The following is a 21,317-nucleotide window of genomic DNA, read 5'->3' on the forward strand; positions in this document are numbered from 1 at the left end:
AACCATTTCCCACCCTCCGTGAACTGAAGCGAATTCAAAAAACCTGCTGCCTGTACCCCAATTTGATCCAAGTCCCATCCACCCAACACCCCAATGCTCACTGACCTACATTTGCTCCTTGTTACGCAGTACTTCCTTTTTAAAATTCTCAAATCCATCATTGGCCCCACCCCTCCCTATTTCTGTAACTTTGTCCAGCCCTAAAAACTTCCTCCAATTCTGTTCTCTTACGCATCTGATTTTAAAATCGCGCAACCACGGCTTTAAGCTCTGGAACGCCTTCCTGAACCTCCCTACCTCACTTTCCTCCTTTAAGACGCTCCTTGACCAAGCTTTTGTTCATTTGTTCTATTAGCTCTGCATGAAGTGCTTCGGAAAATTTTGTTTGATAATGCTTCTTGTGAAGCATCTTGGGACATTTTATTATGTTAAACATGCTCTATAAATGCAAATTGGTGTCTTGAGAATAAGTTTAAAGCTAATGTTTAAAAATGAAGGGGCAACACCGTGCAAAACATAACTGCATTGATATCTGTCCCATTTAAAAATTGTACAGACTAGTTTATCTAGTAGTATCTAAATATTTGCCTGTCAGAGGATTAGAAATCTAGGGCAGTACCTGAAATATTTTTGCCTGTTTAAATTCATTAAAAACTTTCCAACATATCAAGACATAGAAATTAAGAGTAGGAGTAGGCCACTTGGACCCCACTCCCCCCAATGAGTCTGCTCCGCCATTCAATAAGATCATAGCTGATCTGATTTTGACCTCAACTCTAAATTCCCGCCTACCTCTGGTAACCTTTCACCCCCTTGTTTATCAGGGATCTATCTACTCCTGCCTTAAAATATTCAAAGACTCTGCTTTCACTGTCTTTTGAGGAAGAGAATTCCAAAGACTCATAACCCTGAGTGAAAAAATTTTCCTCATCTCTATCTTAATGGGGTGACCTCTTATTTTTAAACAGTGACCAATAGTTCTAGATTCTCCCACACGAGGAAAAATTCTTTCCACGTTCGCCATGTCAAGACCTCTCAGGATCTTATGTATTTTAATAAAGTCACCTCTTACTCTTCTAAACTCCAGTGGATACAAGCCTAGCTTATCCAACCTTTCCTCATAACGCAACCCACCCGTTCCAGGTATTAGTCTAGTAAACCTTCCCTGAACTGCTTCCAATGCATTTATATCCTTCCTCAAATAAGGAGACCAATATTGTATACAGTACTCCAGATGTGGTCTCACCAATGCCCTACAAGAGAATACAATACTCTTGTATTCAATTCCCCTCACAATAAACAGTAACATTCAGGGGAGGGTTCAGTTGCATGGAAATATTTAAAAAAATCAAAGTTTAAGGAGAGGGTAAGAGTGCAGGTTAGTGATAAGGCTGATTGCTATCAAAAAGTGAACGGAAGGGACAGAGTGTGTGAATGCCATATTGCAGTAAAGAATCATAAGAGTGGGGAAAATTGACAATAGGGCAAACTTAAAGGCTTTGTATCTGAATGCACGTAGCATTCGGAATAAAACTAATGAGTTAACAGCACAAATAGAGATGAATAAGTATGATTTAGTGGCGATTACTGAGACGTGGTTACAGGGAGAACAGGTTTGGGAGTTGAATATCCATGGGTACTCAGTGTTTCAGAAGGATAGGCAGGAAGGAAAAGGAGGTGGTGTAGCTTTGTTAGTAAAGGAAGAGATCAGTGCTATAGTGAGGAATGATATTGGCACTGCAGAGCAAGACGTAGAGTCAGTCTGGGTAGAAATAAGAAATAGCAAGGGAAAGAAATCCCTGGTGAGAGTAATCTATAGGTCCCCAAACAGTAGTTTAGCAGTCGGGCATAGTATAAACCAGGAAATACTGGGAGCATGTAAGAAAGGCACAGCAATAATCATGGGTGATTTTAATATGCATATAGACTGGACTAATCAAATTGGCAAGGGTAGCCTCGAGGGAGAGTTCATAAAGTGTATTAGAGATTGTTTCTTGGAGCAATATGTTGTGGAACCAACCAGGGAGCAGGCTATTCTGGATTTGGTTTTGTGTAATGAGATGGGATTAATTAATGATCTCATAGTAAAGGATCCTTTAGGGAAGAGTGATCATAGCATGCTAGAATTTCAAGTTCAGTTTGAGAGCGAGAAACTTGAGCCCCACAATAGTGTTTTGGAGTTAAACAAAGGTAACTACATAGGTATGAGGGCAGATTTGGCCCTAGTAGACTGGGCAGGAAGACTACAAGATAGGACAGCTGATAAACAGTGGCAGATATTTAAGGAGATATTCAATTCCTCCCAAGTAAAATATATCCCAATGAGGAAGAAAGATGGTAAGAGGGGGGAAAAGCATCCATGGCTAAGCAAGGAAGTTAAAGATAACATAAAGGCAAAAACTAAGGCATACCAAATTGCAAAGGTCAGTGGCAGGCTGGAAGATTGGGAAACTTTTAAAGATCAACAAAGGGCTACTAAAACATAGTAAAAAGAGCAAAGATAAACTATGAAAGAAATCTAGCGCAAAATGTAATAACTGATAGCAAAAGCTCCTACAAGTATATAAAAGGAAAGAGGGTAGCTAAAGTGAATGTTGGTCCCTTGGAGGACGAGACTGAGGAGTTAATAGTGGGGAACGCAGAAATGGCAGAGACGCTTAATCAATATTTTGCCTCAGTTTTCATGGTGGAGAACATTAGCACCACCCCAATAGTAACAGGTAGTGCAGCGGGTATAGAGGAGGTACTTAGAACAATCATCATCACTAGAGAAAAAGTACTGAGCAAATTATTGGGATTAAGGGGTGACGTCCCCAGGACCTGATGGCCTACATCCCAGGGTTTTAAAGGAAGTGGCAACGGAGATAGTGGATGCATTGGCTATAATATTCCAAAATTCCCTGGATTCTGGAAAGGTTCCAGTGGATTGGAAAAATGCTAATATAACGCCCTTATTCAAAAAAAAAAGGGGGGGGGTTGCAGAAAGTAGGAAACTATAGACCAGTTAGTTTAACGACTGTCATTGGGAAATTGTTGGAATCCATTATTAAGGAAGTAGTAATGGGGCATTTGGAAAGTCAAAGTGCAATCCATCAGAGTGAGCATTGTTTTATGAAGAGTAAATCGTGTTTGACTAACTTGCTAGAGTTCTTTGAAAATGTGACAAGCCAAGTGGATAATGGGGATTCTGTAGATGTAGTATATCTGGACTTCCAGAAAGCCTTTGATAAGGTGCCGCACAAAAGATTAATACACAAGATAAGATCACACAGAGTTAGGGGTAATATATTAGCTTGGATAGAGGATTGGCTAACCAACAGAAAGCAGAGTGTCGGGATAAATGGGTCTATTCCTAGATGGCAAGCTGTAACGAGTGGGGTGCCACAGGGTTCGGTTCTTGGGCCCCAACTATTTACAATCTATATTAATGACTTGGAATCAGGGATAGATGGTACTATAGCTAAATTTGCAGATGACACCAAAATAGGTGGGAAAGTAAGTTGCAATGAAGAAATAAGAAATTTACAAATGGATATGGACAGGTTAGGTGAATGGGCCAAAATTTGGCAGATGGAGTTTAACGTGGATAAGTATGAGGTTATCCATTTTGGTCAGAAGAATAAAAAGGCGACTTATTATTTAAATGGAGAGAAACTTCAGAATGCTTCAGTGCAGAGGGACCTGGGTGTCCTCGTGCATGAATCGCTGAAAGCTAGTATACAGGTACAGCAGGTAATAAGGATGGCAAATGAAATTTTGGCATTTGCTAAAGGAATAGGGTATAAAAATAGGGAAGTGTTGTTGCAACTGTACAAGGCATTGGTGAGACCGCAACTGGAGTGCTGTGCACAATTTTGGTCCCCTTACTTGAGGAAGGATGTAGTTGCACTGGAGGCAGTTCAACGGAGGTTCATTAAATTGATTCCAGAGATGCGGGGCTTGTCTTATGAAGAGAGATTGAGCGGGTTAGGCCTATACTCACTAGAGTTTAGAAGGATGAGAGGAGATCTAATTGAGGTATATAAGATGCTAAAGGGGATAGACAAAGTATACGTGGAGCGGATATTTCCCCTTCTGGGGCATTCTAGAACGAGAGGCCATAGTTTTAGGCTAAGGGGTGGTAGATTTAAATCAGAGATGAGGAGGAATTACTTTTCTCAAAGGGTCGTGAATCTGTGGAATTCACTACCTCAGAGTGCAGTAGATGCCAGGTCGCTGAATAAATTTAAGGAGGTGATAGACAGATTTTTAATTAGTAATGGGTTGAAAGGTTATGGGGAGAGGGTGGGAAATTGGAGTTGAGGCCAAAATGAGATCAGCCATGATCGTAATGAATGGCGGGGCAGGCTCGAGGGGCTGAATTGCCTACTCTTGCTCCTAGTTCTTATGTTCCATTAGCTTTCCTAATTACTTGCTGTACCTGCATACTAACCCTTCTGTGATTCATGCACAGGGACAACCATATCCCTCTGCATCTCAGAGCTCTGCAATCGCTTACCATTTAGATAATATCCTTTTTTATTCTTCCTGCCAAAAGGGAAAATTTCACATTTTCGCCACAGTATACTCCATTTGCCAGGTCTTTGCCCACTTAGTTAACCTATCCATATTCCTTTGTTGCCTCCTTATGTCCTCTTCACAACTTACTTTCCTACATATCTTTGTGTCATCAGCCAATTCAGCAACCATACCTTGGGTCCCTTCATCCAAGCCAATTATATTATTTGTAAAAATTTGAGGCCCCAGCACGGATCCCTGTGGCACACCACTCATTACATCTTGCCAATCAGAAAATGAGCAATTTAGGTCTACTCTGTTTCCTGTTAGTTAGACAATCTTCTATCCATGTCGATATGTTACCCACTATACCATGGGCTTCTATTTTCCACAATAATTTTTGATGTGGCACCTTATCAAATATCTTCTGGAAATCTAAGTACAGTACATTCACAGCACATGTTGCTTTCTCAAAGAACGCCAATAAATTGGTTAAATAAGATTTCCCTTTCACAAAACCATGCTGACTCTGCTCGAATACCTTCAATTTTTCCAAGTGCCTTGATATAATGTCTTTAATAATAGCTTCAAACATTTTCCCTGTGATAGATGTTATGCATGTACCTGGCCTGCAGTTTCCTGCTCTGACTCCCTCCCTTTTTGAACAAAGGAATTACACTCGCTATTTCCCAATCTAATGGAACCTTCCCAGAATCTAGGGAATTTTGGAAAATTAAAACCAATGTATTAACTATCTCACTAGCCACTTCTTTTAAGACCCTAGGATGAAATCCACCAGGACCCAGGGACCTGTCAGCCCACAGTTCCAACAATTTGCCACTTGTAATTTTCTTGAGTTCCTCCCTCCCTTCCATTTTCTGATTTACAGCTTTTTCTGAGATGATACTTGTATCCTCTATAGTGAAGACCGATGCAAAAAACATGTTCAATTCATCTGCCATCTCCTTATTTTCCATTAATTCCCCAGACTCGCTTTCTATAGGACCGACGCTCACTTTGTTAACTCTTTTCCTTTTTAAAGAACTATAGAAACTCTTACTGTCTTTATATTTCTAGTTAGCTTTTTCCTCATACTACTTTTCCCTCCTTATTAATCTTATAGTCATTCTTTAATGCTCTTTATATCCTGCCCAATCTTCCGACCTGCCACCTATCTTTGCACAATTATACGCTTTTTTAAGTTTGATACTATCCTTAACTTTTTTTAGTTAGCCATGGATGGTGGGTGCTCCCATTGGAATCTTTCTATCTATTATGTGCATTCTGAAAGATCCCCTTAAATGTCTGCTACTGCATCTCTATTGACTTATCCCTTAGCTTAATTTGCCTGTTCACATTAGCTAATTCTGCTTTCATGGCCTCATAATTGCTCTTATTTAAGTTTAAAAGACTAGTCTTAAACCCAATCTTCTCTCCCTCAAACCAAATGCAAAATTCAATCATATTATGATCGCTGCTGCCTAGGGGCACCTTCATTATGAGGTCATTAATTAATCTTACCACAATGCACAATACCAGGTCTAGTGTAGCCTGCTCTCTGGTCGGTGCCAGAACATGCTGTTCTAAGAAACTCCTGAAAACATTCTATGAATTCCTCATTTAGGCTACCTTTGCCCTTCTGATTTTTCCAGTCTATATGTGGATTAAAATCCCCCATGGTTATTGACATACCTTCCTGACCAGCTACCATTATTTCTTCCTTTATACCCTGTCCTACTATGTGGTTACTGTCAGGGGGCCTGTACACCACTCCTCTAACGAAACCACTTCTACATCCTGGCTTCCTGAACTTAGGTCATCCCTCTCTATTGTGCTCTCATCATTAATTAACAGAGCCACCCCTCCACCTTTTCCTAGCTTCCTGTCCTTCCTAAATGTCACGTACCCTTCATGTTCCCAATCTATGTCATCCTACAGCCACGTCTCTGTAATGGCTATCAGATCATGCTGATTTATTTCTATTTGGGCTATCAGTTCATCTGTCTTGTTTCAAGTGCTACATGCATTCAGATACAGAGCCTTTAGTTTTGTCCTTGTATAATTTTTATAACCTCTAACTTTGTCTACTGATTTACTCTTCTATTTGTACTTTGTCCCTTCCTGTCAGGGCTGTTAATTGTTTCCCATGTTAATACCTTTCTCTCTTGCCTTGTCTCTACCTTTTGATTTACCACATCTTCCCAAATTTGATCCCCTGTCCCCACTATTTAGTTTAAAACCCTCTCTACTTCCCCAGTTATGCAACTAGCTAGAACACTGGTTTCAGCACTGTTCAGGGGTAGACCATCCCATCAGTACAGCCCCCCACTTTCCCCAGTACTGCTGACAGTGTCCCACAAACCAGAACCCACTTCTCCCACATCACTTTTTGAGCCACAAATTCATCTCTCTAATTTTATTTACCTTATGCCAATTTGCACGTGGTTCAGGTAATAATTCAGAGATTACCACCTTTGAGGTTCTGCTTTTTAATTTAGTGCCTAGCTCCTCATGCTCCACACAGAACTTCTTTCCTAATCTTACCTATCTCGTTGGTACCTACACGGTACACGGCCACTGGATCCTCACCCCCCCCCCCCCTCCCCCACCTCCCCAAATGCAAGTTCTTCTCCAACCCTGAGCAGATATCCCAAACCTTGGCAGGCAACACAGCCACCTGAACGCACCCTCTCAACCGCAGAGAACAGTATCTATCTCCCTCACTATGTGGTCGCCTATCACTACCACATTCCTCTTCGCTCCTCCCACTCGAATGGCATCCTTCACCATGGTACCATGGTCAGTCCGCTCATCCACCTTGTAGTCCTTCTCATCCACACAGGTAGCAAGCACCTCATACCTGTTGGACTGAAAGTCATGGACTGAAGCTCCTTCATCAGTACATGCTGGTCCCCCTTACCTGCCTGACTAGCAGTCACATCCTCCTGTCCCTGACCACTGACCTACTCAAGTTCTGCCTAACCTTAGGAGAATGACTGCCTCCTGGAACAAAGTGTTCAGGTAACTCTCCCCCTCCCTGACACCCCACAACTCAGACTCCAGCTCAGCACAGCTCAGCAACTTAGAGCCGAAGTTGCCTAAACTGCAGGTATTTCCTGCAGATATGGTTGCCCGATGTTGCAGTGCATTGGAGAATATTTTGGAATATTTATTTTTATGAATTTTTTTTTAAAAACAGGATCTCTATGCTTTTGGTCTTTGTTTTCCTGATAAGTGATTTATACTGCAGCATGATTCTGCAATTTTAAAATTTAAGGGTAAACATCCAAAACGTCATTAATCTTTCATTTTCACAAACGCTGATTAACCTATATACTTCCAGCCTTTTCTAGTTTTGTTTCAAAAAAACCTACTTTTGTTTTACATTAGAGGCACTATGTAAAAGCAGACTGTTGTTGCTTTCACCTCTTCTCCTCCTCCTCATTTATTTTTAAATCTTTATAAAGCTGATGTCCATCTGAGGCTTGATGATGATAACTACACAACATGGGAGCGAGACTAGTGGGGAGATGAGGTTGGCAGCAGCTGTGAGAATGAGTACAGAGCGAAACCAGCAGTGAGCACAAAAGTGGCAGGTGTGTGGGCTCAAAGTTCACCGACCATATTCAAAAAAAATCTTAGCAAGATGTCAGAGAGAAGTAGGTAACTGATTGGTTGGAGAGTATTTTTCTTCCTCTCTCCCTCTCTAAATGCCAAGTTGAGAGGGCAGTAGATTCATCTGGCAGGGAGATCTAAATATTGTATCAAATTCATAGTTTAACTAGTTAAACTACTTACAAATTACTATTCAATGTTTTTTTCCCCTCAATACGAAACCTAATTAAATAAAACACAATAAAGATGGCAACGCAATTTGCAGCTATAGCATGTGGGAACTGATGGATACCTGCATGATCTACATCAACCACATCTGCAGCAAATGTCTGCAACTTGAGAAACTTCAGCTCACAGTTGATGAGCTGTAGTCTGAGCTTCAGAAACTGCACGGCATCTGGGAGGGGGGATATTACCTGGCCGCTTTGTTCCAGGAAGCAGTCACACCCGTTAGGCTCGGTACCTCTGACGTGGTCTTTGGTCAGGAACAGGGAGGTATCATTGCAAGTGAGAGATCTGGGGACCCAGAAGGTAGCAATGGAGGAGCCTCAGCCCCTGCAATCGTCCAACAGGTTTGAGGTTCTTGCAGGATGGATGAGCAAACTGACCACGGCAACATGATGCAAGGGACCATTTAAGTGGGGGACTAAAAAGGAATGTAGTTTCAAGGTGGGGACAGGATAGTTAGGAGGATAAATACTGTTTTTTGCAAACAAGAGCGTGAGACCTGAAGGCGGTGTTGCCTGCCCTCTGCCAAGGTTAAGGGCATCTCCTCAGGGCTGGTGAGGAACTTGGAGTGGGAAGGGAAAGATCCAGTTGTTATGGTCCACATGGGTAATAACAACATAGGTAAGGCTAAGAACTTCTGCTGGGGGAGTATGGCAAGTAGGGGCTAAATTAAAAAGCAGAACCACAAAGATAATAATCTCTGGATTATTACCTGAGCCATGAAGAAATTGGCGGAGGGTAATTCAGATTAGAGTTAAATGTGTGGTTCAAAGATTGGTGAGAGAGAAATGGGCGTTGATCATGGGTAACTGGCACCAGTCCTGGGGAAAGAGGGAACTGTAGCATTGGGACAGACTTCACTTCAACCATGCTGGGACCAGTATTCTGGCGAGTTGTTAACTAGAGCTATAGAGAGGGCTTTAAACTGAACAGAGCGGGAGAAGGGTTCAGGTGACAGGAGATTTAAAAATCCAAAAATAAAAATTGAGGCAAGAGAAAAATATGTCGACGTGTGTAAAGGCAAGCCGAGTGCGTCAGGGGAGTAGAGAGTTTAACAGTAATAGTGCATCAGAGAGTAAAGTCCATGCAGGGATTAGTGGTAAAAAAATTGAAGTCACCTCATCTGAAAGTATGGAGCATCCACACTAATTAGATGAATTAGAGGCACAAATGTGATTTCGATCAAATCGTCATTACAGACACGGTTGCAAGGTTACTAAGGAGGGGAAAATAGCATTCCAGGTACACATTTTGAAAAGATAGATAGAAGGGAAAGGGAGGAGGCATAGCTCTGAAAATAAAGGATGACGTAAGATGATTAGTGAGAAAGGATCTTGGCTCAGGAAATCAGGAATTAAAATAAGTATGGGAGGAGAAAATTAACAATGGTCTTAAAATGCTGGTAGGTGCATAGTTTATAGGCCCATCCCCCCCCAGACAGTGGTTACATTGTTGGACAGGACACAAAACATGTAATTGTTGTGGGGGCCTTGAATCTTCATATAGACTGAACCAAACTAATTGGAGAAGGTGGTCTGGATCTGAATGATGAGTTTGTAGTATGCTTTTGTGACAGTTTCCTGGAGCAATCTGATCTAGTGTTGTCCAATGAGGTAAGTGTTAATTGGTAATGTTATAGTAAAAGATTTACTGGGAAATAGTGATCATAAACCAACTGAATTCCACATTAAATGTGAAAACGACATACCAGTGTCCCAATCACAAACAAGAACTTTAAATTTTAATAAATCCAATTACATAGGTATGAGGGAAGAGCTGGCTAAGGTTGATTGGGTAAATGGACAAAAGGATATATCAGTAAATAAACAGTGGGAAACAATTCAAAACTTTCAACAAAAAAATACATACCACTGAAAACAAAACCTCAATGTGAAAGATCCACTTATGGCTTATTAAGCAGGTTATGGATAATATTAGATTAAAAAAAGTCTTATAATATTGCAAAGAATAGTAGTAAGTCTGAGGATTATGAGTGTTTTAGAAACCAGCTAAGGACAACCAAAACGTTGATAAAAGGTGAAAAAATAGAATATGAACGTTAATTAGCCAGGAATATAAAAACAAATTGTAAGAGTTTTTACAAGTGCATAAAAAGGAAGAGAGTAGCTAAAGTAAATGTTGATCCCTTAAAAGCAGAGGCAGGCAAAATTAGCATAGGGAATGAGGAAAAGGCAGAGACATAGAACAAATATTTTGTGTCCGTCTTCACAGTAGAAGACACAAATTACATACCAGGAATTGAAAGTAACCTAGGGTGAAGAAATTAAGGTAAGTAATGTCAAAAGAGAAATAGTGATGGAGAAACTCAAGCAGCCAAAATCAGGCAAATCCCCAGGACCTGATTGCCTGTATCCTCAGGTTCTAAAAGAGATAACTGCAGAGATAGCGGATGTAGGAGCTATCATTTTCCAAAATTCCCTAGATCTGCAACGTCCCAGCAGATTGGAAGTTAGCAAATTTTACACTGCTATTCAAGAAAGGATGGAGAGAGAGAAAACAAGGAACTACAAGCCAATTTGTCTGAGTCATCAAGAAAGTATCAGAACCTATTATTAACGAAATCTTGACAATGCACTTAAAAAAAAGCATAGTGTCGTTAGAAGATGGCAACATGGTTTCACAAAAGGGAAATCCTGTTTGACAAATTTATTAGTTTTTTTTGAGAATGTAACTAGTAGGGTTGATAAAGGGGAACTGGTAGATGTAGCATACGTCGATTTCCAAAAGGCATTCAATAAGGTTCCACAGAAAGGTTAATACACAAGATAATGGCTCATGGAGTTTTGGGTGATATATTAGCACAGTTAGATTATTTATCCTTTATCCAATCCTCTAACGGACAGGAAGCAGGAAGTGGGGATAAATGGGGCATTTTCAAGTTGACTTTGACTTGTGGAGTGGTGAAAGGATTAGTGCTGGGGCCACAGCTATATCAATCTATGTTAATGACTTAGATGAAGAGACAAAGAGCAATGTATCCAAGTTTGCTGATGATACAAAAATCGGTGGGAATGCAAGCTGTGAGGGCACAGAGGCAGGAAAGTGACATAGACAGGTTAAGCGAGTGTGCAACAAGGTGACAGATGGAGTCTAATGTGCAAAGTGTGAGGTTATTCACATTGGTCAGGAGAATAGAAAACCAGAATATTTATTAAAAACTGCAAAGATTTTAAATGTTGATGTTCAGAAGACTTGGGGATTCTTGTACTAGGAACACAAAAAGTTAGCATGCAGGTAGTGCAAGCAATGAAGAAAGCAAATGATCTTATATTAGCCTTTATTGCAACTGGATTGGAGTATAAGAATAAATAAGTCTAGCTACAATTGTACGAGACTTTGTTGCGACCACATGTGGAATACTTAGTGCAATTTTGGTCTCCATATTTAAAGGATGCACTTGCACTTGAGACAGTGAAGTGAAGAATCACAAGATTGATCCCTGGAATGAGCACATTGTCCTTTGATGAGAAACGGAGTAAAGTGGGTCTGAAATTTACAAGAATGAGCAGTGATCTCATTGAAACATTTAAGATTATGAAAGGGCTTGGCTGGGGAATCTAGAGCAAGGGGACACAGAATAAAGAGCTGATCATTTTGGACTCAGAGGAGAGATTTCTTCACGCAACGGGCTGTGAACCTTTGGAATTATCTACCTCAGAGTTGTGGATACACTCTCATTGAAAATATTTGAGGCTGATTTTTGATCTCTCAGGGAATCAAGGGTTATGGGGAGCAAGCAGGAAAGTGGGATTGAAGCCCCAGATTAGCCATTATCATGTTGAATGGCAGAGCAAGTTAGATGGGCCGTATGGTCTTCTCCTGCTCCCATTTCTTATATGGTAAACCTCATCTAGCACTTATTGCACCTCCAATATCTCTCCACTACAAATAAAAGCAAAATACTATGGATAGTGGAGATCTGAAATAAAAACAGGAAGTGCTGGAAAAACTCAGGTCAGGCAGCATCTGTGGAGAAAGAGAGACAGAGTTAATGTTGAGTCCAATTTGACTTCTTCAGAACACTCTTCTCTCCATCACACACTCTTCATACTTTTAAAAAAAAAATCATTACTACTGCAGCTCAAACATTGAAGTTTTTTCTCATGTTCCTTCTAAGCTCCAGTGTACTTTTCTTGTTAACCCACTTCTATATGTCATATGTGATAATCTCATAGTTTTGCTTAATACGCAAACTAATTTCTAGTCTAATTCTCAATACCGTGGAATTTCTTTCTTTCCTCACTGTTGTTTCATCCTACAATCTTCCGTTTTTTTTTAAACCAATACCTCGGTGGCCTTTGAAACTGCAGTCCCTATTTTGTTTCATTACACTTCAAACTTAGTGGCATCCTTGACAATGGGCTTTGGCACTTCAATTTATGGCTTAATTTTAAAATATGCAATGTTCACATCATTTGCATCCTAACTTTTAATGATGTTGCAAGAATGGAAAAATATTTTGCATTACGTATAGGTTATCGGTGTAGGCAGACATTCTGGCCACAATCAGATCAGCCATCATCTTACTCAATGGCGGAGCAGACTCGAGAGTCGAATAGCCTACTCTTGCTCTTAATTCGTACGTTCGTATTTCATGGCCTAAATTTGAACTCATATGAATATTTTTATTATTTTACTTAAATACTTAATCAGGCCTCGTTAACTTGAAGACGGAAATAAGGTTATAACCTCATCATGACGGCCCGGGCCTAAAAGATACACAAACTCTAGCAGCTGGTACCTAACACACAAAGGTGCATTCGAATATACGTATATCTCCTTCACCTAACAGATTTTTTACTGACCAGTGCAGTTCCTCCGTGCGTGATGGAGATTATTTGTAAAGCAACTGTACGATATTCCAAGCTCTATCTAGATGATTATTGATAACCACGACGACCAGATAATTGGCGCTTTCCGCGATCGACGCTTCTTCAAAGACGAAGACTTCGTTTTCGTCAAACTGTGACTTCCGATGGGCCATTTACATCATTTCCCACACCAGCGCCCGTGTCCCGGATGTGAGGTGACACGTTCTTTGTGAACGAGAATAAATCCAATATCGCTTTACAACTACAGTTACTAATTCATGAAATACTATCTCAGGCCGGCTGATATGGTCTTTAACAATTGGGTTCGAGGCCAATATAACTTTTCTTAATGTTAATCCCGTTTTCGAAGCCTTGTTTGCTACTTGACGATTGGGCGCGGGATTTTCCGTTTCTAAGGAAGTGACGTAATCACGCCGGAAGATCGCGAGGGAGTGGGTGTCGGTTGCAGTCGGTTGATTTGCGCGAGAGGATTTGATTTTTTTGGTAATTTAAAGATTATCGTGCAAATTACGGGATCGGGAAATGGATATCACGTTTATTATGAGCATTTTATGTTTCCGTTTGTGTAGTGAGGGTCGATAATATTAAAATAATCTACGAATGATTAGAGATTCAGAGACGATCAGTTCTTTTTATATTGCGTATTTGTCACCTTGAAATCCTGAAACGTATTACCAATGTGTTTTCTTTAATTTGCTGCAGAGTTCGCCTCGCGATGATGGGCGACGTTAATCGGCGACAAGATCGGGCGAACCGTGAGATGAAAAATATGGTTGCGGCCAACGTTTTCTATTGTAAGGTGCGCATCAATGCAGGGAAGCACCCTATGCCTGGAGCGCGCAGACGTTTATGGCATTAGTTGTCGCGCGAGGAAAGGCCTTCCGCCATTTTGAATCTGGTTATAAAACAACAGGGAAAATGGCGACTAGTGTGTTTCGCTGCCAATTTAAAGAGAACTGACTGTATTGTAACTCGGTTTACCCTGTGAACCTGGACGTATGTTTTTACTGTGTGAGCTTGAACTTTTATGATGATGTCCTTTATGGCACACCAATCGCCATCTCCATACAAACGACCTGGCGCCTGCCCTTGCTGGCTTCCTCCTCTAAACCGATTCAATTTAGGATAATTGTCTACTACAAATTTAACCACGTCTAAAGCCACCCTTTCTCTGCAACCGTCAGCAGGCTTATATTTCCCCTTGCATATGCGTCCGTCGCTGGAGTCATTTCAGTGCTGCTTCTTCGAAGTCTGTTCCTACACTGTCAAAATATTACTTATGGAAAAGGGCAGTCATTTAGCCCAATTTACGTAATGCACAAAGAACATGCAGTCGATTAGGCTTCCTCAATTACCAGATGCTCCTGCCCCTTGCTAAATTTCTGTTCATGTAAGTGGCTGTTTGAACATTGTATGATAGATGAGTTCTTTTCTGTCTGTGTACGCGCGCTTTCTCCAGGGAAATCTGGTTGCCATAGTGATTAAGAGCAGAGAACATTTTGTTTTCACCTTCCCCACGAAACAAAGTGAGTTGTAGCTCTTCTACTGTACTGGCTAATTTAGCACAGACTGAGAATTAAACATGAAACTGTCCTAGTCTATATTAAAAGTGCTTTGAAAATGCTTCTTTAGATTTCCCCACTTAGGTTAATCAGCTGAATAAGATTAACATGGAGGTCCATGGTTGTCAACTCCTTCTTAGGAGTGGGACAGAGTTAATGTTAAGTGCAAGATGACAGATGCTGTCAGACCTGCCGAGTTTTTTGAGCACTTTGTTTTTATTTCAGATTTCCAACATCCACAGTATTTTGCTTTTATTTTCCTCTTCACTGTTTGGAGACATAACTAGTAGAAGGTTTCCCCCTGCCAAATTTCCACTGACTTCAATTTTCCTCAGGCTCCTTGATTCCAAGAATAGTCACTTGCCTCACCTCTGGAATTCAGCTTTTGGACCAAGGCTGAAATGAGGTCTGGAACTGGGGTGTCCTGACGGATCCCAAACTGAGCACCAATGAGCCGATTATCGATGAGTTAAGATGCTCAATAGCACTGTCAACAATAACTTCTATTACTTGCTGATCGTTTTGGAGTGGACTGATTGGGTAGCGTTTGTCCAGATTGTGTATGTACTGCTTGTGGATCTGGGGATATCAGAATTTTTTATTTGTATATACTGCAACAAAAATTGTCTGCCTGTAAAATATGATTCTCTCGAGATTACAGTTTCATGACCTAAGCTGTATAACAATTGAATTTTCAATCAATCATACACTTTCGAATGGATAGCATAATTATGAATATGTAACATTTCATACTTAAATGACGAACGCCATGCATTTATATTTAAATTTTAGATCTGCGATGTTCGTTGTACATCCGAGATGAATCTTAAAATGCATTTCATTGGGTTGAAACACAAAAAGGTAAGAGCACCAAATGGGGAAACTTCATTTGAATATATAGAAAAAATGCTTGTGGTTGAGAAGTTCAACTCTACAACTAAATTGGCTGTCTACAAATTGTCGACTTGACTCAGAAAAGCCGTACTACAGAGCTCACTAATGTGGTTCATTTCCTAGCTTTGCTGGGCATGCCAATTGACGGAAGGATTTTCAGAGACACTTCTGGGCTTTTTATTTTGCTCCCTTTGGAGTAACCATCTCTCCTCTTGTTGTACTAAAATACTGGTCTGGAATAGAAAATCTAAAATTTACTGTTGTAAGCTTCTATGAATAGCACTGTAATATGCCTCTGCTCATTTACAGTGTAATATGAGAGCAGAACAGATGAGGGCCTTGTGATATTGTATGTTCCACATAACAGATTTCTGAATCTGTTGTAAACAAGGTTCCATTAGTGTTGAGATACTTGCAACATAATGTTGCACCTGGTTCTCTATACACTTCCATTTGTAAACATAAGTACAATTTTTGGTTTATTGTGGTTGGGCACGATATCTGCTCCTGTAGTATTTGGAGCTATCTCGCATCCAATTTTCTGCTCTGAAAATGAACGAAACGAGCATTTGCTGTTACAAAAAATATCTATAGGTCACCATCATATATTGGCCAGTGCGTTACCCAATGAGGTGACAACCACATGACAGATTTGGCACTGCCTGATGTCTGATTGATGGTCACAGGGCTACTAAAACACACTTTTTTTTTTGCTCAGCTCTAATCCTTTCTCTATCTGCTATCAGATTACTAGAGACTGAACAAAAATGACATGAGACTGTTAACTTCTGGCTGTCTACTCTTGGCAGACTAAGAGTGACTAGATTCTTTGTTGTTGAAACTGTACACAATTCATTGGGGCTTAAAAGCTAGTGCACATGATTCAAGTTTTTGTATGTTGTATCATCATGCTTTTTTTGAAATTTTGTTAAAATACAGATTTCATTGTAGTAAAGTATTATGGCAGCTTTCTCAATGTTCTTCAACTAATAGTTGCAATATTTTGTTGCCTGACTTCAGTACCTTGGTCCCGGTTAGCAATAAACTGATTATTTAATAAACTGAATTGATACTAAAGTCAGCCTGTCACTGGCAGGAAGTAAAATGGCTCATGGCAGGAAGTAAAATGGCTCATGGCAGGAAGTAAAATGGCTCATGGCAGGAAGTAAAATGGCTCATGGCAGGAAGTAAAATGGCTCATGGCTGGAAGTAAAATGGCTCATGGCAGGAAGTAAGATTACTGCCTTGTTTGACAGAGCTGAAAGGAACAAACTTGGAATCAGCCAAAGAACCAGAGGTACAACATAAAGATTCTGCATAAGGTTGTTCTTCAGATCTGCTTGTCTTGCCTTTCAGTGCAGCTCAACATATGCTGTGATGTAGACCAGTTTGGCTTAAATGAAGATTGGATAACTGGTTTTGTAAGGAGAGTAAAGAAAATGCATTTATGTGCTTTTAATACAGAAAAATACCTTGTACAGAGAAGTCAACTTGTTATAACACTATAGCAACAGCTCATTGATATTTTGTTGTCATGGTGCAACAAGCTTGCAAAACTCATGACATTCTTAAAAATTGTGAACTCATCCACTATGGTTGATATCTCTACACAGCAGAAGCACACTGAGTTGTGTTTGAGTGGAACACCATCGTCACTCGGACTGCAAAGTTCACAGAAAAGGCTCACCATTACTTTTTAAGGACAAATGGGGGATGGGTGCCTCCATACCATTTTAAAAAACATATTTGAAATAGGACTTGAAGTCAAAGAGAGCAGTAGAGCTTCTTTGTCATTCAGACATTCCAACACATAGGAACTTGTCTAGAATTTGATTCTGATTATCTTTTTCTCCAAATGTCATTGAGACCCCCCCCCGCCCCCCTTCTGTATAAGCCCATGACTTGCATAATAACTGTTGTTTTCCCATAATTTTGAAAAGTTTCTCTTAAGCTCTAATTAAACCTTTTTGTTGATTGTTGAAGTATATGTTTTGAGACTGCCCTTCAAAAGCAAAATACTGTGGATGCTGGAAATCTGAAATAAAAGTAGAATAGAATGGAAATAGTAGCATCTGTAGAACGAAAAGCAGTACAAGTTTCAGGGCGATGACCTTTCATCTCTCTCCACAGATGTAGCTTGACCTAGACAGTATTTCCACAATTTTCAGGTTTTTTTTAAATAACCCTAGTTTCTCCTAAGATCACTATCTGACCTATAGAGACAGGCCTCCCTGATCTTCATGGATTTTGGGAGATATGTTCAGTTTTCAGTTGTGTGTGGTTACTCGTTTTCTTAACCCTTCTCTCATATTGATTACTCGAGGGCTTGTAAGGAGCTGACTCTTGTTTGCTAAAACTCAAGGATGATTTTTTAAAAACTTATTTGGCAAAACTGCCTGTGTGGTGCGTAAAGCCTATCGTTCCCCAAATGTTTTGAGTCTTTCATGTCTAGTCTATCTAAAGCAATAAATACCTGAGTTTTTCTGCATCACTCATATCACCAAAAATATATTTATAAAAATAAATCCAGCGGACACAAATTAGAGTTTGCCTCTGGTTTAGGGGAGGTTTCGAGTAGTTTAAAAATACAATTATAGCAGGGGTCTTGGATGTACCTTTTTTTTGTTTTGCTACTATCGTGGCTGAGGTATTTGGGGCAGGGAATAGCTTTAAAGATGAAGTATTTGGTGTTTTTGTTAAGGCCCTTTAAGGTATTATAGCCATCTAAAGGAAATGGCTTCCTTCTATCCTGATGATCTCTGGTTGCAGGGATGTGTACAAAATCTTCCCCTAGCCATTTTCTTATTGAGTCCTTCATGTTTAGTCTATCTAAAGCAATAAATACCTGAGTTTTTCTGGCTCACTGATATCACCGAAAATATATTTATTCTATCTTATAATAAAAATAAATTCAGCGGACACAAATTAGAGTTTGTCTCTGGCTTAGAGGAGGGTTTCAACCCAAGAATATTAGAAATTCACAATGTGTGATGAAGAGACTGACTAGCTAGGAAGATTTATGCTTTCTCCCCCACTCCATTATATGCATGACTCATCCTTGAACCAGGACTTCAAGGCAGAGAAACATGGCTGCCTCTGTATATTCCAATGCAGTGGAACTGTATAATAAGTAAGATCTATTTCCTGTTGCTGTTCGACATGGATATTCAACTTGTGTTTCCACACAGACGGGACAGAATTAGCAAAATGGTTCAAGTATTCTCAGAAACTTAAAGTTTGTCTTTTTGTGCTGCATTCTTCTGGCCACGGCAGTCTACCTTCCCCCACCAAGCTTGGAGGCAACTCAGTTTGCAACATGGACTATTGGATTACTCTGATCTGAGCACTTGAAGAATGGTTGAGGCGTCTGCTCCAGGGCTATTGTAGACCAGCAATCTTTATGAATGGATAAATGCTCCAAGTCTCTTCTGGTTGGGCTCTTCTGGAGGGTTCCTTCACCCTCAGGGAGTAGCTGATTATAACAAGAGGTCAGGTTTCAATCTCTCAAATTCACGACACTGCTATTTAAAAAAAAAAAAATTGGTCTGTCTAAGACTACTTGCCTAACCATAATACGATGAATTTATTGAATGTCTTTGAGCAGCAAACGCAGGCTGCAGTACTAAAGCAGGATATGACTTAGTGTATGTTTTATGCTTCCTTGTCTATATTTTGTGGCCTTGCCCGGTCTTTCTACGATGCCTTGAGTTGCAGTAGCAACTGATCTCATGACTGTTGGATGGTAAAAGAGTTTATGCTGTTCATGTGGTTCTTTGTACAGAAATTTTGCAAGGTGTTTGTGATACACTTCCTTATCTAGTTCCTCTGGATTATGTACCAGTGCAAATCTATGGTCTGTTGGCAGCAATATTTTAAGGGCTCCTCCATGCATCTTTCATCAGGTCATAGTAGAGAGAGGTGTGTTTTTCAGCCTGGGAGACCATTGTTGTCATCTTCATGTAAAATGGGTACAATGGAAGTACATATTTGGGCAATGTATATGGCTCATCAGGCAGTGAAACTACTGCTGCTAACACTTTTCTGGTTTTTTTTATTATGGGGAAAATGAAGTCTTTAAATAATGACTTCGTAGTCACTCAAATTAATGAGGACTGAGGGACATAATTCTCATATACTATGTTGGAATGCAATAGGTTACAGTACAATGGTGCCTTGGATATATCTGTCGCTTGAGTTGCCAGGAATTTACAACAGGAGCAATGTTATTGGACAGCATAGAACCCTGGGTTCCCTCATGTTTGCTCCAGGATTTGAGGTCCCAGGAGTAAGTGATCATGCTGGGCAATGATCCCTTGGAACCTATCAAAATCAGCCATGTTGCTCTGCTGTGTGAGAGGCATTCAGAGAATGATTTTCCCTATGTAGCTAATTTTAATAAATTTGTAACTGAACCTACATTTGTGAAATAAATTGAACTATTCAAATACTTTTCAAGCATTAAATAAAATTTTTCCGTGAAAACATCTCTCAAAAACTCCTGCTAGTCTTGGACATCAAGTTCTATGAACCAAACTTAGTTCCAATTATTTTTCTATATGGAAGTAAAACAAAGGAACTAAAGATGATTTGCCAGTGCAAGATTGTTTAATGGAGCAAATGTTAACTATAAGGTGAAGCCTAATGTGTTGACCACACTTTGAATCTATCACTGTTATTTGTATTTGCATCAAGGAAACAGAAAAATGTTTGAAAATTATCAATGATTAGCTAAGTGTATTTGTAGGCAGATTAGAACCCAATTGGTTTACTACCCAATGAGTTACTCACTTTAACATTATGCTTTTTTTTTTGGAGCTGCACTTGTATTGGAATTGTGTTTTCTAAGTAGCACTCTGTAAGAGAGGTCTTGTTACGCAGTGGTAGCATCCTACCCAGGGCCAGAACCTCCAAGTTCAAGTCCCATACCAAGACTTGTTGGCAACAGGAGAAGTGTTCATGACGCGATTCAACAGGCGGATAATTTGCCCAGTGATCCTTCCACCGTCTCCCCACATTGACAAAAGGGGAAAAAAGTGTGTGAAGATATGCATGAAAAAAGAGTAGCAGTCTGTGGTGGATCCATCCAATTCAGTTAATCTTAAAGTGTGCATTACCAGTGTCTTGCAATGTGGTTGTTAAGCATTTGTTCAAGATGGTAGGCTTGGCTTAACTCAGTTACTTTTTTTTGGTTGGATTATATAGTGGAAGTACTTGAACATCAGTAGGAGGCAAGATCGCCCATCTAGGAAATGGATTTTTTAGTATTTGTGTTGGTTAATTAAGTCTGAATACAGAGACAGTTGCTTAACATTGGCTTCAATTGATAATACTTCTAAACTTGTTATATCAACAACCAGAATTTCATTGTATTGCTTAAGTATTTTTGCTACTGTTTAAATGTGCATCTAGTCTTAGAATTAAACCAAAGTCATTGTGTTTTCTTTTGTTTTAAATTCATCTTTTTCTTGCCTTTTTAGCTTTATTATGACTGCCTGCTATTGCAGACATGTAAACGAAGTGCACGAGTTACTAAGAAATCAAGGATTTAGCCAAATCTGACTGATATAAATGAAATGGCAATGATTGGTCCTGTCCTGAGAGTCTGACCTGTCTACTTGTTCAACAGACAAAATGAAGTTGAACAAAAGACCTTCTATCATTCTGTGGT

At 39.9% G+C, this 21,317-nt stretch overlaps 2 protein-coding genes across 10 annotated transcripts in view; one reads left to right on the forward strand and one right to left on the reverse strand.

The window, feature by feature from the left end:
* The window catches only part of LOC144678789 (uncharacterized), an 85,377-nt gene extending 72,016 nt beyond the window's left edge, over positions 1-13,361 (reverse strand). For 5 of the 8 annotated variants that reach the window (XM_078538717.1, XM_078538718.1, XM_078538716.1 and 2 more), the window contains exon 1: positions 13,167-13,318. The gene's annotated coding sequence lies outside the window, so the exon portion shown is untranslated. Of the gene's footprint in view, positions 1-13,166 lie in introns of all 8 variants that reach the window. The other 3 variants (XM_078538722.1, XM_078538719.1, XM_078538720.1) reach the window with 2 other exon arrangements.
* A 218-nt stretch (positions 13,362-13,579) lies between these two features.
* The window catches only part of LOC144678781 (uncharacterized), a 69,889-nt gene continuing 62,151 nt past the window's right edge, over positions 13,580-21,317 (forward strand). For both annotated transcript variants that reach the window (XM_078538681.1, XM_078538682.1), the window contains exons 1-3: positions 13,580-13,676; positions 13,896-13,992; positions 15,548-15,616. In XM_078538681.1, the coding sequence (XP_078394807.1) occupies positions 13,909-13,992; positions 15,548-15,616 (153 nt within the window). In that variant the 5' untranslated portion in view covers positions 13,580-13,676; positions 13,896-13,908. The remainder of the gene's footprint in view (positions 13,677-13,895; positions 13,993-15,547; positions 15,617-21,317) is intronic.

Source organism: Cetorhinus maximus, chromosome 3, assembly GCF_964194155.1.
Source record: "Cetorhinus maximus chromosome 3, sCetMax3.hap1.1, whole genome shotgun sequence".
Lineage (NCBI taxonomy): Eukaryota > Metazoa > Chordata > Chondrichthyes > Lamniformes > Cetorhinidae > Cetorhinus > Cetorhinus maximus.